Genomic DNA, 17,234 nt, shown 5'->3' on the forward strand with positions numbered 1-17,234 from the left:
TCAAGCTCCCCTTGCCTCATCGTTATTGCTGGGATGATAAAACCTGTTTTATCTACTTTAGGCCGGGCTCAGATAGGTGAGCGTGAAAATACAAATACTACACTGTCAGTGGTAGGAAGGTGTCAGTGCTTACTCCGGCACAAAGGCAAAGTTCCTCTGATCCCTTACTCACATTCGCACGTGATGGTCCTAAAAGAACAAAGGTGATATGAGGGCCTAAAACATAAAAATGTTCCTTGTTCTCATTTAATAGCTTGTGTCTGTGATTCCATGTCCAGTGTCCGTTACCTCTGATGGTAACAGGGTTCTCTCAGCTCCTTCATGTAGCTTTAAGTTACATGAATGATGTATAGAGGAGGCCCCCATGTACATGGGGGGCTCTTCATGGGAGGAGAGAGAGAACATGTGTTACCTCACTCAGGTGTTAGGTTCGTTCCGTTTAGTTCTTGGAGAAGCCACGTCTGGATGCTAATCAGAAGCTTTCAGATGAGTTATCTAGAGCATTTATAATACTTTGTTTGATGCCTTATAATCTGAAAGAAATCTAGCCAAATTCACAGTAGGTCAAACCACTTTGGATCTGTAGAAAACCCCAAATCCTGGGGGGTTTAAGAGGTCTCCCAGCCTATGGCAGGAACCCGCCAGGACTGGTGGTTGACCGTCCTTGATCCCTGCTCGTAACTTTCTCTCCTCTCGTCTTTCCCTTCAGCTTGGCCCATTATTGCCGGCTCCGGGATGTGCAGACGCTGGCCATGCTCTGCAGCGTGTTTGAAGCCCAGTCTCGGCCCCAGGGAATACCAAACCCCTTTGGGCCTTTTCCTAACCGTTCCTCTAATCTTGTGGTGTCCCACAGTCGATACGTAAGTTTGCAGTTTTCTGGCTCGTGTCTGATTTTGCCCGACTGTGACCCTTCGTGTGGAACAGCATTCTGATGCCAGTCCTGTTTGTTCTCGCCCCGCCTCCAGCCCAGCTTTACCTCCTCTGGCTCCTGCTCCAGCATGTCAGACCCAGGGCCCAACACTGGTGGCTGGAACATAGGTGGGTTGGCGTGGAAATGACTTGGCCCACGCTGGATTTTTAGTGCCGCAGAAGCTCTGGGCAGTTGTTAATACGTCGTCTTTGATGTGTATTCTCCATATTTCTTCTTGTTTCTCACTTCTCTTCAAATTTAGTGTGCTAGGGACACTGTTGCCAGGAAGCCTGGCGTTGCACGGCCGGCAGCCCATTTCGGGTGGGTCTTCGTGCCTCACTATGTTGATTTCGTTTTGTAACCCTGAGAAACTGACAGTGAGACTTCACACCCCAGAAACCTAACGCTAGTCCTTCCTCCTCCACACACCCTCCCCTCATCCTCTGCCGCTTCCTATCATCTGCCTCTGCCCCAGACCTCTTTCCACGTAGAGAAATAAAGCTGGGTTTCACTCCAGCTGGCCAGAGGTCTTTTTGCTGGTAGGTGTGTTTCCTTGATTTTTAAAAATTTTTCCAAAATTGGGCAGCGCCTGTGGCTCAATGGGTAGGGCGCTGGCCCCATATACCGAGGCTGGTGGGTTCAAACCCGGTCCCAGACAAACTGCAACCAAAAAATAGCCAGGTGTTGTGGCGGGCGCCTGTCATCCCAGCTACTTGGGAGCCTGAGGCAGGAGAATCACCTAGGCCCAAGAGCTGGAGGTTGCTATGAGCTGTGATGCCATAGTACTCTACCCAGGGTGATAAAGGGAGAAGAGTCTCTCTAAAACAAAACAAAACAAAAATTTTTTCCAAAATTATCTTAATTTTCTTAATTATAAAAGCAGTGCATGCCCAGTGATATAAAGCAAACAAAAAGTGTTAGAAAGTAATAATCATTGATCTCCCATCTAGGAATATTATCTATTAACATTCCAGAATGTTCTCTTCCAATGTTTGCACGAGGGCAGGCATTATGTATACAAGTTTACATTTAGTTTTTTTTGTTTGTTTGTTTGTTTTGAGACAGAGTCTCAAGCTGTTGCTCTGGGTAGAGTGCTGTAGCATCACAGCTCACAGCAACCTCTAACTCTTGGGCTTAAGTGATTCTCTTGCCTCAGCCTCCCAAATGGTTGGAACTATAGGCACCCGCCACAATGCCCAGCTATTTTTGTTGTTGTTGTTGCATTTGTCATTGTTGTTTTAGCTGTCCCGGACTGGGTTCAAACACGCCAGCCTCAGTGTATGTGGCTGATGCTTTTATAATCAAGAAAATTAAGATAATTTTGGAAAAAGTCTTTCTAGGGGGGCTCAGTGGTTCACACCTATAATCCCAGGACTGTGGGAGACTGAGGAGGGAGAATTGCTTGAGCTCAGGAGTTTCGAGACTTGCCTGAGTGAGTCTGAGACCCTGACTCATAAAAAAAAAAAAAAAAACCCACAGTGAGCACCTGTAATCCCAGCGGCTTCCGGAGGCTGAAGCAGCAGGATACCCACAGCCCAAGTCTGAGGTTGCAGTGAGCTATGATGCCATTGCACTCTGCTCAGGGCATAGGGTGGGACTCCGTCTTAACAACAACAACAAAAGTCTTTCTAAATAATGACTGGATAGCATTCTACTATGTCACTGTGCCCTAATTTGCTTTAGCGTTGTATATGTCCTTAATTGCCACGTTCCCTGGTAATAACAGATAACTTGACAAAAACCCAAGGGCTCTCCTTTTAGTTCTATTTCTCAGAATCTTCCGCTTAGCTTGCTCTTCCTCCGGGGAATCAGTGGGTACACACCATCTTGTGAGAGTTCTCAGATGTTTCCCATACCGGCCCCCATTGCCTTCTTCCCTTCCCGTTTGATTTTCTTCAGCGGGAAGAGAGGCAGAACATATATCATCACCCTGGGGAGAGTCTTCCCCAGAGGAACTCCGCTTTGGCAGTCTGACCTACAGTGATCCTCGGGAGCGAGAACGGGACCAGCATGACAGAAATAAAAGGTAACGGCCTCCCCAGGCCAGGGCCGCCATTCCAGAACTCTCTAGATTCTCCAGCATCAGGACTCTGATGGCCATTGCACTCACCATTAGGAAGTCTCTCTCTTCCTACCTTGGCTTAGATGTGGGTTTAGGAAGAGAGACAAATGTACCCACCCTAGGAAGGGTACATTAAGTGCTGTTTGTTATCTATCCTGTTTTTTCTTAAAGTAACTGACAGGAAACCTTCTGAATTTATCCAGGCTTTTGGACCCTGCCAATACCCAGCAGTTCGACGACTTTAAGAAATGCTATGGGGAAATTCTCTACCGCTGGGGTCTGAGGGAGAAACGAGCTGAAGTATTGAAGTTTGTCTCCTGTCCTCCTGATCCTCACAAAGGGATTGGTGAATATGCCTTTTCTTCTTTTCCTGCCACAGTCCGAAAGGTCCTGCACTTTAGTTCGTCCACAGCATCAGATTTGGAATGATGTTTTAGCTCCTCAGTTAGAAGCAGAAATTTCCAAAGCATTTGGAGTCAGTTCCAAGCTTTTGAAAACTCTTGTATTTCGTAAGATCCAATTGCTATTGCAACAGAAGTGGGTTTACCTTCAGTACTCAGGATGGATTGGAAGTAGGGGTGTTTATTCGTGTAGCCACTAATACAATCCGGCTCCTCTTACACACAGTGCTGCACTTCCCCTGGTGGGAACTAGCAGCTGAGGGGGGAAGAAAAATTAAATACTACATGTTGAGATAAATATTAATGAGCAAACGAAAACTATGGTGGGGCAGGGAGAAAAGGAAGAAAGAATCTTAGAAGACATGTGAGGTGTGTTGGGAAGGCCTCTTTGAGGAGCTGAGGTCTGAAGGATGAGAAGGTGCCATCCTCCAGGGAATCAGTTGATAACACACCATATTGTGAGAGTTCCCCATATGCTAAGGGGGCAGCCTCTGGGGAAATGGCTTGTCTGATGAACTAGTAAAAGAAGGCCAGTGTGGGTGGATGGAATGCCGAGAGTGAGAAGGGTGCTATCAAATTAGAGTGTAGGGTAACTAGGGCATAGCAGGCAGGGACTTGTCAGTGGTGGTCAAGGATTTGGATCATGTTCCAAGTCCAAAGGCCGTTAACAAGGAAATGACATGCTCTGGTTTGTTTTAAGAGGATCACTTTAGCTATCACCTGAGAAAAGGCTGGAAAGAGAGCAAAGCAAGTAGGAAGCCTCTTTGGAGAATGTTACAGTAGTCAAGAGATTGACGGCCTGGTCTGAGGGTGGTATGGATGGAGCTGAAAGGAAATGGATGGATTAAACAGATATTTTAGAGGTAGCCTCACTATGACTTGGATGTGGGGTTAGGAAGAGAGACAAAGCTTAGATGATTTCCTGCTTGAGCACCTGGGCCAGTGGCAGTGCCAGCTTCTAAGATGGAAAAGACTGGAAGGCAGTTGTGAGCTTAATTTGGGGAGAGACATGTGAGATATGGGACTGGAGAAGATGTGCAGGCAGTTGGATGTGAGTTGGGTGCTCAGACGAAAGATAGGGCTAGAGCTGGGAATTTGGGTGTCTCTGCATGGAGATGGTATATTGACCCAGAGGTGGGAAGGAGGAGTGTAGCAAGAGGCACTTGAGCTGGGCCTTGGGAGAAACTAGTCCTCAGAGCCTGGGACCTAAAGGATGAGCCAGAAATAAGAGACTTCGAGTGAGACTCCAATGAGCTTTGAGGAAAGCAAGACCCAAGTGAAAGAAACTATGCAAAGAGATATTTTTTAAAGGATGAAATGGAAGACTGCCAAAGATAGTAGCCAGAACATACACAGATTCCCCCAGACCCCACCAGAGCTTTTCTGAAAAGGCCTAACTGGATATGGAGAAGTAATGTTGACGTAAAATTTGGGATCTGGGAAGCAGATAATAGTGACTGATTTTGCTTAATAAAGCCAAGCCCTGGCTCGGCGCCCATAGCTCAGTGGTTAGGGTGCTGGCCCTATACACCGAGGCTGGTGGGTTTGAACCTGCCTGGGCCTGCTAAAACTAACGGTGACAACTGCAACAAATAAAATAGCCGGGCATTGTGGTGGGCGTCTGTAATCCCAGCTACTTGGGATGCTGAGGCAAGAAGATCACTTGAGCCCAAGAGTTTGTGTTTGCTGTGAGCTATGATGCCACAGCACTCTACCCAGGGCAACATAGTGAGACTCTGTCTCAAAAAAAATAAATTTGTTCACAGGTACGCCAGTCTTTATATGAGACATGAGTATCCTTCTATTGATTTTGAAGGGCAATTGCTGAATAAAAATTGCTATTAATAACCTTGTATTGGTATACATTTACCTTGAGAAATTGAATTTCCCTTTTTGATTTCTCCTATTTTAAGTTCAAGAAATAGAAGAGCTCTTATGATAAAGCTAAACTAATTAAGAGTACTGCATGTACCAAGCATTCCCATTTATTTCTAGCACCTTTCCCTCTGTGTAGGGAGGGAACAGACCTGTAGTTTTGACCACTGGTCATCTGGGAAGTTCTGCAGGTAGCTAAGATACAGAAGGCATTGACAGCTTTATGATTCTAAATATAGGAATGGGCCATTTAAAAAAGACGTGCTAGAAGTGTGAAAAACAGGGGCCAAAAAAACAATAAAGTTATGTTGTCAGAGGTGATTAGATATAGACATAAATCTTATGTCCTTAAACACAAGAAACAATTACATACTTGGTTCAGAAGACAGCATTCAAAGTCAACCCAGCAAATAATTTAGAACCCTAGACTTTTCAGAAATAGACTTTTGTTTAATGTGACTCATGACAAAAACACCCAACTCTCAAGTGAAGTCATTTTGATGTTATAAGAAATCTGTCTTGGCTCGGTGCCTGTGGCTCAAGCGGCTAAGGCGCCAGCCACATACACCTAAGGTGGTGATTTCGAATCCCCAGCCCAGGCCCGCCAAACAGTAATGATGGCTGCAACCAAAAAATGGCCAGGTGTTGTGGTGGGCGCCTCAGCTACTTCGGAGGCTGAGGCAGGAGACTCACTTGAGCCCAGGAGTTGGAGGTTGCTGTGAGTGTGATGCCATGGCACTCTACCCAGGGGGACAGGCTTGAGGCTCTGTCTCAAAAAAAAAAAAAAAGAAAAGAAAAGAAATCTGTCTTATTCGGATACAGAATAACTTTTACATTTTCTTCTTTACATATCAGTTTTCTTTTCAATTTTTTCTTCTTTACAGTTTATAGCTTTTTTTTGTTTAAAAAGCTTAAATTACATGCATAAACACACACATATATACATACACACACAGTAAAACCTCTGTAAGTTGACCACCCAAAGGACTATAACAAACTGGTCAACACACAGAGGTGGGCAACATAAGGAACTCCACTGATATGTGTGCATGTTCGGGCAATGAAAATTCGGTCAGCTTAAGGAGGTGGTCAGTACAGGGAGGTGGTCAACTATGGAAGTTCTACTGTATTTGCAAAAAAAGTGACTCTAAGGTTGGTCCACATAGTTCAGGTTGGCCAAAGGACAAAGTGCAGCCAGAAAGTGGCAGGTGGAACACAGAAGAATAGGCAGGGGCTTGGAGATGGGATTGGAGGACACTAGGGATTGTGCTGAGAGTTGGGGTAGAGGGAAGATTGAGAACTAAGGACAGAAGTCTTCAGGGAAAGAAAGCACGACTCCAAAATGTCAGTTGAAGACAGCCGAGAAAAGGGGCAAAGGCTGGTGAGGCCGGGTGGTATTAGCCCCCAGAGGAAGGGTGTGGTCTGGGGGCAGTAAGGGGCACCGTTCCACTCTTATTGCCCCTGGGGTCATAGGACTTTAGGACGAAACAGCCAGAGGCCAACCGAGGCAGCTGGAATTTCATTAGCGTCAAGTTGGGGGTGTTCTGAGCAGATAGAACATGTGCAAGGTCTGCACTGGGGGTGGCCCAGTGGGAGGAGAGGGGAAGGGGAGAGCAGAGGAGGCAGTGGCAATACGGGTGCCTGGCCCTGGGGTGGTGACAAAACAGACTGGGGTCTGTGATGGTGGAACTTGCCCTGTGCTGGCTTCCAGGAGGTAGGGAGCCAGTCCTCACACGTGGAAGAGCGGCACAATCTGTCCTGATCTGGCCACCTCATGCTGCATGGCCAGTTGGCAGGCAGGTAGTAGAGAGGGCTGGCTGCAGACTTGGGGTACTGCCAGTCCACTCTCAGCTGCAGTGTTTCCTGAGTCATTCAGTCCTTTCAGCCGATGCCTCTTACACGCCTTGTACGTGCCAGGTCCCTGCCAGCCATGGACTGGAAAAGCATCAGCGCAGCCACCCATGCTGGGCGGCGCTGGGTGTCCACCAGGGTCTCTGAGAGCCAGGTGCCTGCCACTTCCCTTTGCCCACACCTGCCACTGCAGTGACAGCGCTACCCTTTATCAGACTTGTCCAGGTGGCCGAAGAAGTTCTGTGTTTTAAAAAAAGAGAAAATGAAAGGCATTGTTCTAACCGATTCCGAATAGGATCCTAAGAGATTCACACCTTTCTTTTCTGACAGTGCCCAGTTTCCCTTTTCAGAACTAAACTTGAGCTACCTCTTGTTTTGTCCGTGTCCGCCTGTTTCCAGAGTTTGGCGTGTACTGCAGCCACTGCCGGAGTGAGGTCCGCGGCACGCAGTGTGCCATCTGCAAAGGCTTCACATTCCAGTGTGCCATCTGCCACGTGGCCGTGCGGGGATCATCCAATTTCTGCCTGACCTGCGGGCACGGTGGCCACACCAGTCACATGATGGAGTGGTTTCGGACCCAGGAGGTGTGTCCCACGGGCTGTGGGTGCCACTGCCTGCTCGAAAGCACTTTCTGAACCTACAGACTGTGGGAATTGTCAGAAATCCTAGAGGACCCCAATGGTGACAAGCCCTCTGCTGTAATCAAGGTGCTAGAACTTGGGTGTATCCCTAGTGGGACAGAGGTGTGCTCCACTCAGAGCCTGCACAGCATCAGCCTTCCTCGGGCCTTTGCTTCCTCGTGGCTGTCTGGCTGGCGTGGACACACCATAGGAAGATGAGCCCACAGGTGTGCAGCCGCACGTCACGTGTTGTCTGTGTCAGCTGAGCTCCCACGGTGGAGAGAAGCACCTTTAAGGAGTGTGAGCCTTACCCCATAAAGGCTCTCCTGATGCCAATGCACACACCAGAGTCAGATGCAAAAGACTCCATCTGAGCCCCGGGACAGTGGATATTTAATTGACAAGCAGGACTTTGACCCCATGGCTTTAGAGCTTGGTACTTGCTGAGCTGATGGACAGTGGCCTTCAAAGATATGACACTTTAATTGTAAATATGTGATGTACCTAAGGATTCTTAAAATGTATTTTTTTTGTTTGTTATTTCGCCTCCAGCTGCTGTTCCTGGGCCAATAAAATTCTAGTCATTGTTTTAAAAAGAGAGTGTTGAATGTTTCAATGAATTGTTTTTTACCCTATCTGTAATTGAAGTTAGCTATTTAAATGGGACCAAAGTCAGTGCTCTGATTTTTAAAGTGCTCTCGTCATCTGATACGAGAAAGTAGAATTTGCCAGCTAAGGGTTTTCCCAGCCCCAAGACCCTTGTTATTTCTTCTAGCAAAAGGAAGACATTGCTTTGCAGCATTGCTGTAAAAGTCGCCCCCCTGCCTCTGCTCACATGGCGGGTCCCAGTGAGTACGTCCAACTCTGCCCTTGCGCTCCCTTGCAAACTTTGGCTGTGTGCATCTGTGTTCTGATCAGTTGTAGCTCACAGGTCCACCAATGTTAAGAATAATTTCAACTCTTCACATTTTGTATGTGGCAGGGAAGAGATTTCTGTTGAAATATCTATTTCGATTTTTAGAATTTTACACTCCCAAGTTGACTAACTTAAGAAACCTATGTCTCTAATGTGGGGGTGTTTTGTACCACTGTGTTTCAAACTACAGGTTAGGACCTATGAATGGACTGTGAAATCAGTCTAGTGGGTGGATAAAACCAGGATTAAAAAATGAACTAGTATGCAAGAAAAATGTTCAGAGTATACCATACACAGTTAAGATAAATATCCTTTTGTGTAACTCGTTTACAAGCATGTGCGTACATGTACACCGGATCCCAGTGTGGATTCATTTCTTACTGAATGTTACAGTCAGAAACACTTTCAAAATACTGCTTTGGATGTTGTTCAGACCTTGACATGACGCACACAACACAAGGCAAGTTCTTGGCTCCAATGGCAGTGAGACCAGAGGTTCAACGCGGGTGTCTGATCCAGGGGAAGGTGTCAGCTTCTCAACAGAGTGTGCAGCCAAGTCCCTGGGAGGCAGAAAGGGGAGGCCAAGACATCTGGATTTGTTTGCACCCAGATTTGTCTTTGTTCATGTTGAGGCTGCTGTAATGGTGATCACAGAATAGGTTGACTGATTTACACAGAGATAAAGGATCTGTCGTGTCCCTCCGTGAAATCACATCGTTTGCAGAGAACAATCTTGTCCTGTTCTCCACTGCCCAAGCTAATGTCAGAATCTGTCCCTATCTGGCGCCATCAAGAGTGAGATGTTCTCCTTGTTTTAGTTTATTATTAGAAGGAACGTTGTCTTCAAAAACTGAAAAATCTTAATGGGTATGAAGAAATCTAAAGTTTAAAACATGACATAACGTCTTCTGTTAATAAGTGAAATGTCTCTTGAATTTCCAACTTAACCAGAACCAAAGTCTAATACAGTAAAACCTCTGTAATTTGACTACCCAAGGGACTGTAACAGACTGGTCAACATACAGAGGCGGTCAACAAAAGGACCTAGGTCTACTGTACTGATACGCACGTGTGGTGCATGTCAGGTCTATGAAAATCAGATCAACTTAAGGTCAACATAAGGAGGTAGTCGACTATGGAAGTTCTCTTTTACAAAAACTTATGTTTGGAAGCATGTTAGTCTGGACGTGGGCCTTGGTTGTTTATTACATGCACCTAAATCCTTTTTTGTTTGCTTTTAATAGCAATATAAGCTATATTCTGAAATACCTTTGAATTTGGCAAAGAAAACAGGCCTCGCAGTCTGATTCGTGCACCAGAAACAAAGGTTGCTTAGGCAACCTTCTGGAAAGAATTGGGGAAGGCAGGAGCCTTCTGGGCAACCACCAACTTGATTTTTTGTGTCCCTGTTCTAGCCTCCAAAGTACAAGTGGTATAATGCATTCCTTTGGTAAATGCCATGTCTTGTAGGTAGGATCAGTGTAGCTTTAAGTCTTGCCCTGTCACCCTGGGTAGAGTGCTGGGGCATCATTATAGCTCACAGGCAACCTCAAACTCCTGAATTCAATGATCCACTTGCCCCAGCCTCCGCAGTAGCTGGGACTATAGGTGCCTGCCACCACGCCCTGCTAGTTTTCCTATTTTTAGTAGAGATGGGGTCTTACTCTTTATCAGGCTGGTCTCAAATTCTTGAGCTCAAGCAATCCACCCACCTTTGCCTCCCAGAGTGCTAAGATTATAGGCACGAGTCACCATGCCTGGCCTTTAAAATTTTTTCTTTTAGTTTCATCTAACGTGAAAATGCCTTCAGCCTAAAGGCGTGGAGTTCGCACTGGGAGTTCCTGCCCTGCTTCGGGTTCTCTGGGTGGCTGGCAGGACCGAGAGGACACTCAGTCCCTTTTCAGTGGTTTAGTGCAATAGGAACTAAGGAAAAGCCAGGAGTTATTCAGCCTTTGTCTGAGAACTGATGCTGTAGCCACCCTAGGGCCCAGGAGCTCACAGGTAGTCTCTGCAGCCGAACAGTTTATTAGAAGGTTGGTTTTGCTAGCTACGGAAAAAGAGTTCAGAAAACAAGGTGGTAAATATCATCCTCTCCTCCTGGTGACTCACCTTCCCTACCATCCTCAGGGCTGGAGCCAGCAGGAGGATCTCATGCTCACACTCAAGGGAGGATCCTAGGGGCTAACACACCCTGGTTTCCTCCTTCCTAGAATCACACATCCTTATCAGGATAAATCTACATGTTGGTATTCTGTCATCTTGGCAAGTTTATGTCACTACAGTATCACTAATTTGGTGTTTTTTTCTTAAATCTAGGAAGGTCTGGTCCTATTCATCCAGTATTTAACATGAGATGGGCCCCAGCATGGTGGCACTGGCCTGTACTCCCAGCTCCTCCAGGGCCTGAGCCAGGACGATCCCCTTAGCCCAGGAGTTAGAGGTCACAGTGAGCTGTGGTCCAGCCACTACACTCCAGCCTGGATGGCAGAGCAAGACCCCATCTCTAAAACGAAAATGAAAAACCACGTGAACTAGGCACTTGGGCAGAGATGGACCACACAGAATGTGCTCCCTACCTGCTGGAGGCAGCGTCTACAAGGAAATAGAAGAGGTTATGAAAGTGCTTACCCCGCCATGTGCTGTTGGCCTGCAGGGGAGGAAGGAGGGCACAGGTCCTCGGGAGGAGGAGGACCTGAGTGAGGTCACGTGCAGGTAAGTGTTCACAGGTGGGACAGAGGGGAGGCCCAGGACGGGCTGTGCCGTGGAAGGACAGAAAGCGTGGCATTGCGCGTGTGACACAAGGGGCAGATGAATGAGGCTGGGGAGGTGGCTGGAGCCAGAGCAGAGCTGAGTCTTGGTCACCTGGCTCCTCAGCCTTCCCTGGGCTCCAAACCACTGCTGGGTTTCTATGTCCTCCCTGCTCTCACCTCCCTGGCCTCTGAGCTCGACCCTCCGCCCCATACTCACCTAAGCTTCTTGTCAGTAGATGCCCAGGATTCCACTTGTCCTTTAGCTGTCCAGCACAGCTTCCCGTGATACAGTGTCAGGGCAGTGTCCAGCAGCAGTGCAGGGGGCATTGTCAGGGACAGTGTCCCATGGCAGGGCAGGGGGCAGTGTTGAGGGCAGCACTGAGGGCCATCCTTGTCATCACTCCAGCCCTTGCTGCCCTTTATCTCCTGGGAGGACCAACTCATAGCAGAGCACACTTTGGGGGCCACAATTTGTGGGGTTTCCCCTCACATCAAGCCATTCTCCAGCAGATACCCATGGGGTGCCCCCTCATTCTGATGCTGTCTACCTGGAGATGACATCAGGTCCCCTAGGTTAAGCACTCATACACAAGACTGCCCCCACCTCAGACACCAGTATCAAGTCCCAGGTTGTGACTTGTATGTCTGATCAACCAACTATAGACTGGGGGTGCCCACAACTCCCCCTCAGGTTTGATTAGGACACTCACAGGACTGGGAAACACTTTCCATTTACCCATTCATTATAAAGGGTAGTATACAAGACATAGAGGAAGAGGGACATTGGGCAAGATAGGCGGGAAGGGTGTGGGAATTCCATGCCCTCTCCTAGTGACTCCCCTCCAGACGTCACCACATGTTCAGCAATCCAGAAGCTGTCAGCCCAGTCTTTGTGGGTTTTCCTGGAGGCTTCACTACATAGTTATGACTGAGCACATCATTGGCCCCTGTTGGCCAACTCAACCTGGAGCCCTCTCCCCGCTTGGTCTGGGAGCGGGTGGGCAGGAGGTGGGGCTGAAAGTGCCAACCCTCTAATAAGGGGGTTTGTTGCTGGGGTAACCAGCCCCCAAGCTGGATCCTTCCAGGAGTCCACTCCTTAGAACAAAAGCTACTTCTATCTCCCGTGAAATTCCAGGGGATTTAGCTGCTCTGTGTAACAGGCTCCTGTCATTCAGGAAATTACAAAGGTCTCAGGAGCTCAGGGACAGGAATGTGAATCAAAGACCAAATATAAGAACCAAAGATGATCTAGCAGCACTATTGCTCAGGAAATTAGAAGAGTTTTAGGAGCCCCATAGGAGGAAGCAGGGCAGAGCCATATATATATATATATATATATATATTTTTTTTTTTTTTTTTTTTCTTTTCAGTATTTGGCCAGGGCTGGGTTTGAACCCACCACCTCCAGCATATGGGGCCAGCGCCCTATTCCTCTGAGCCACAGGCACCACCCCAGAGCCCTAATATTTATTTTTATATCACATTAACCTAGAGAAGGAAAGCAATGTCTTGACCCAGACATTTTTAAGATAAGATTTTTATATCATTATATTTTCTAATTATAAAAACACTTTAAATGTCGTTACAATTTTTTCCTCTCTGCCTCATCCCCATGTGATTTTCAGAAGTGGAGTTTATCTTCATAAATCCGAAAAATTCAGAGGCAGGACAAAAAGAGATGAAAACTGGCTCCTTATGAAAAAGATCTGGCTCGGCGCCTGTGGCTCAAGTGGCTAAGGCGCCAGCCGCATAAACCTAAGGTGGTGGGTTGGAATCCCCTGCCCGGGCCCGCCAAACAATAATGGCTGCAACCAAAAAATGGCCGGGCTCTGTGGCGGGCGCCTATAGTCCTAGCTACTTGGGAGGCTGAGAGAGGAGACTCGCTTGAGCCCAGGAGTTGGAGGTTGCTGTGAGCGTGATGCCATGGCACTTTACCCAGGGGTATAGCTTGAGGCTCTGTCTCAAAAAAAAAAAAAAAAAAAGAAAAAGGTCTCATCAGCCTCAGCTCCACTTCCCAGGGGAAAAGTCAGGGCACTTTGGCCTCGGAGAAAGCGTACCCTGTATCACCATCTTTATGGTGCTCGAATTGATTCTTAAATTTTCAATCCTTAGCTCATGTGCCTATGAGGAGTGATACAGGCTTGGCACCTATAGCTCAGGAGCGAGGGTGCCAGCAACGTATAACAAGTTCAAACCTGGCCCCAGCCTGCCAAACAACAATGACAACTACAACAACCAAATAGCCAGGTAGTCCTATAGTCCCAGGCGCCTATAGTCCCAGCTACTTGGGAGGCTGAGGCAAGAGAATTGCTTAAGCCCAAGAGTTTAAGGTTGCTGTGAGCTGTGACGCCACAGAACTTTACCAAGAGTGACAACGTGAGACAGTCTCTCTCACAAAAAAAAAAAGAAAAAAAAAAAGGATTACTAAAGAGTGATCCACACACTCTTCACCCAGTTCCTCCCATGGGAACATCTTGCATGATTCTAGGACAGTCTCACAACCAGAAAGTTGATACTGGTAGTCTCCATGAACTTCATTCATATTTCACGGTTTTACACACACTGTGTGTGTGTGTGTCTTTGTCTTTCTCTGTAGCTTTATCACCTGTGTACATTGGCGTCACCACCACCATCACAGTCAAGATACTTGTCCTGCCCTTTTAGAGACCTGTCATCTCCATTCCACCTCCCTAAACTCCTGCAGCCAGTCATCTGTTTTCTACATCTATAATGGTGTCATTTCAAGAATGTTTTGTAACTGGAACCATTCGTATGTAACCTTTTGCGATTGGCTTTTTCACTCCGTGTTGATACTGCCCTTGAAATCCACCTCGCTGCACGTGTCAATGGTTTGTTCCTCTTTATTGCTAATTCCATGGTATGGGGGGACCACGGTGTGCTTAGCCCTACACCTGTTGAAGGACATTGGGGTCGTTTCCAGTTTTCAGAATTGATTTTCGAAAACGATTTTATGAATTTCTTCTTCAAAAACAAAAACTAGTTTTCGCTGTCATCGGCGAAACAATACACTGAAATAAATAAAATCGATAACCTTCCTCCTGGTTCCATCTATCAATATAGAAGGAATCTTATCCTTACACACTTTTCCTTCATACAAAATATACAAACAAATACCAGAAGGACGTTTTTCTTTTTTTGTAGGAAATGTGGTTATGTTATGTGCTTTGCACTGCAATTAGGTTTTCTCACTTGGAAATACATCATGATCTCTCTCCAGTAATAGATGTAATGTAAAAGAATAACTTTCCATTTGCAGCAGCATTTCCCTAGGAAATATCAAAAATAGATGACTCTGTGATGCGCCAGGCCTTCTGGTCTGGACAAGGTGGAATCGACTTGTCTTTCCCTGCTCCTCTCTGCTACGTACAACTGCAAACCCTGGGAATAATGCCAGGAGGCCGACAAAAGAACCCTGAAAGGTGGGAAAAGAAAGGCAAAGTGCACCCCAGGGCTGGAGAAAAAACAAAGCGGGTCGGGGGGCTCTTATAATCCCAACCCGGGAAGGAGATGATTACCTACAGCCCAGCACTTCCCAGCCCCCAGCCTAGGCGGGGTAAAAACCAGACACTCAAAACCACTCTAAATAGATCAAGATGGGATTCTGAACCTCCTGGAAGGCAAGATCAGAGAAACAGAGGAATAAGAAATAGAAGAAGAGGCTCAGCGCCTATAGCTCAACCGGCTAAGGCGCCAGCCACGTACACCTAAGGTGGCGGGTTCAAATCCCCAGCCCGGGCCCGCCAAACAACAATGATGGCTGCAACCAAAAAATAGCCGGGCGTTGTGGCGGGCGCCTGTGGTCCCAGCTACTTGGGAGGCGGAGGCAGGAGACTCGCTTGAGCCCAGGAGTTGGAGGTTGCTGTGAGCTGTAATGCCACAGCACTCTGTCCAGGGGGACAGCTCGAGGCTCTGTCTCAAAAAAAAAAAAAAAAAGAAAGAAAGAAATAGAAGAAGCAAGCAGAAAACAAAGATGAAAATGGCAGGTTCCTAACAGCCCCAATCTAGAATTCTCTCGGATGTCCCTCAATGGGTGAACGGTTAGACCTGAGTTGCAGAACATCTCTGGTGTGCAATACTGTTCTGCAATAAAGGAACAAACTCCTGACAGCAGATAGCACGGAACGACTTGGACAGCTCTAAGGGAATTAGGCTGAGTGGGACAAGCCAATCCCCCAAAGTTACGTTCTGTACGTTTATTGTATAACATTCTTGAATTGGCAAAACTCTAGAGCCCAGAACAGATTACTGATCACTGTGGGGCAGAGGGCAGGAGGGCTCCTTGTGGGGGTGGAACAATCTCCGATCTTGACCGTGGGGTGAATGCACACCAGCACATGTGAGAAGATTGCATAGAAACAAACACACACCCACAAATAAGTACAAGTGAAACAGGAAATCTGAGTAAGATGGGCGGTTTGTCTGAATGTCAGGATCCTGAGTGTGAAATCACACTGTAGTCTTACAAGATGTTATCACTGGAGGAAACTGGGCAAAGGGTATGGTTTCTTAAAACTGCAAATGAATCTACAATTGCAAATGTTTATTTTGTAAAAAAGCTGAATACTGCCATCTACTACGATTGTTGAAAGCTGTGAACTTCCAGTGTCACCTTGGCTGTGCCAGACACTCTCTGGACCTAACTTTTGATTAGCTAGCTTTTTGATTGACTAGCTTTTGATTAATGACTTGTTTTTCCCAGTTGCGCTTAAGGTCTCATTCTGTCCTACCTGGGGAGCAAGGTTCAATCCCTAAAGAGTGCCCTCATACCAAGACCCCCCAACTATGCTCTCCTCTCACAGGGCTGCGTGCTGGTAATAAGCTTCCCTGCCTGGCAAGCAAAGGAACGGGCTCATTGTATGAAGCCGTGTAATGATAATTTGTTTTTCCTTTAATAGTAAAGGGAATGAGAATGAGTAACAATTGTCCATGAAGTTTTCTTTAACAAGTGTTTGGAATGGAGAGAAGGGTAAGACCTCCCTCCATGATGGAGCCCTGGGTTTGCTGCTACAAGGGAGAGTGGTTGATATAACTACTAAGTGTATCTAGTCTCTCATTCTGATTTGAATCATTTGACTCTCCTCCCTTTATGGTGGCGGTAATTATTTTCCACTTGCACTTGTGATTGAAAAGCAAAAACTTTCAGGGATAGATGACAACTGTGATGTTTGCCATCATTTTGGAAATATACAACTTATCTTGGTAGACTGGTCACTTCCTCCCAAACTGGATATCAGGAATTTCCAATGCTGCCACCAGCCAGAATGCCTATTAGTGTATAGGAAGGCTTCTGGATAAGCTTTCTTCATACTAACCAAAAAAGGTATGAAAAGCAAGGACCTGAGGACCTGCCTTTTTTTTTTTTAGTGGGGTCTTACTATGTTGCCCAGGCTGATCTGGAACACTTGACCTCCAGCAATCCTCCCACCTTGGCCTCCAGAGCAGCTGTGATGATAGGTGGGCCCCACCACACACAGCTCTGTCATAACATTTTTCTCTTATAGTAACAAATTACAAAACAATCTCTAATTGCTACCTTGATTTTGTTATGTTAAGCTGAGATACAATATCAGAGATGAGGAAATGATGAAATAGAAGTTACAGATCTTTTTTCATTGCACTCAGCTCTTTAAGTCATGGCTCTGGATTGCTACTGAGGAGAACCATCTCACTCACCCTGGTGCTTCCAGATTGAAACTTCTTTCGGCATTAACTGACCTAAGCTGCTAGTTGCTTGGATGCCTTTGAACCCAAACTGGGAGTAACACTGGTTTATGGGCCTGGGTCCAGACCAAGCATTACTTTCTTTCTTTCTTTCTTTTTTTTTTTTT

At 46.6% G+C, this 17,234-nt stretch overlaps 1 protein-coding gene across 5 annotated transcripts in view; it reads left to right on the forward strand.

Annotated features, from left to right (window-relative positions):
- The window catches only part of WDR59 (WD repeat domain 59), a 95,617-nt gene extending 84,502 nt beyond the window's left edge, over nt 1-11,115 (forward strand). For 3 of the 5 annotated variants that reach the window (XM_023514074.1, XM_023514075.1, XM_012806160.2), the window contains 5 exons: nt 710-860; nt 966-1,038; nt 2,810-2,936; nt 3,176-3,318; nt 7,499-8,296. In XM_023514074.1, the coding sequence (XP_023369842.1) occupies nt 710-860; nt 966-1,038; nt 2,810-2,936; nt 3,176-3,318; nt 7,499-7,734 (730 nt within the window). In that variant the 3' untranslated portion in view covers nt 7,735-8,296. Of the gene's footprint in view, nt 1-709; nt 861-965; nt 1,039-2,809; nt 2,937-3,175; nt 3,319-7,498; nt 8,297-10,951 lie in introns of those variants that run through there. The other 2 variants (XM_023514076.1, XM_003791329.3) reach the window with 2 other exon arrangements.
- The last annotated feature ends 6,119 nt before the right edge of the window (nt 11,116-17,234 follow it).

The sequence above is a fragment of the Otolemur garnettii genome, unplaced genomic scaffold (assembly GCF_000181295.1).
Source record: "Otolemur garnettii isolate 467f Iridium unplaced genomic scaffold, OtoGar3 scaffold00047, whole genome shotgun sequence".
Classification (NCBI taxonomy): domain Eukaryota; kingdom Metazoa; phylum Chordata; class Mammalia; order Primates; family Galagidae; genus Otolemur; species Otolemur garnettii.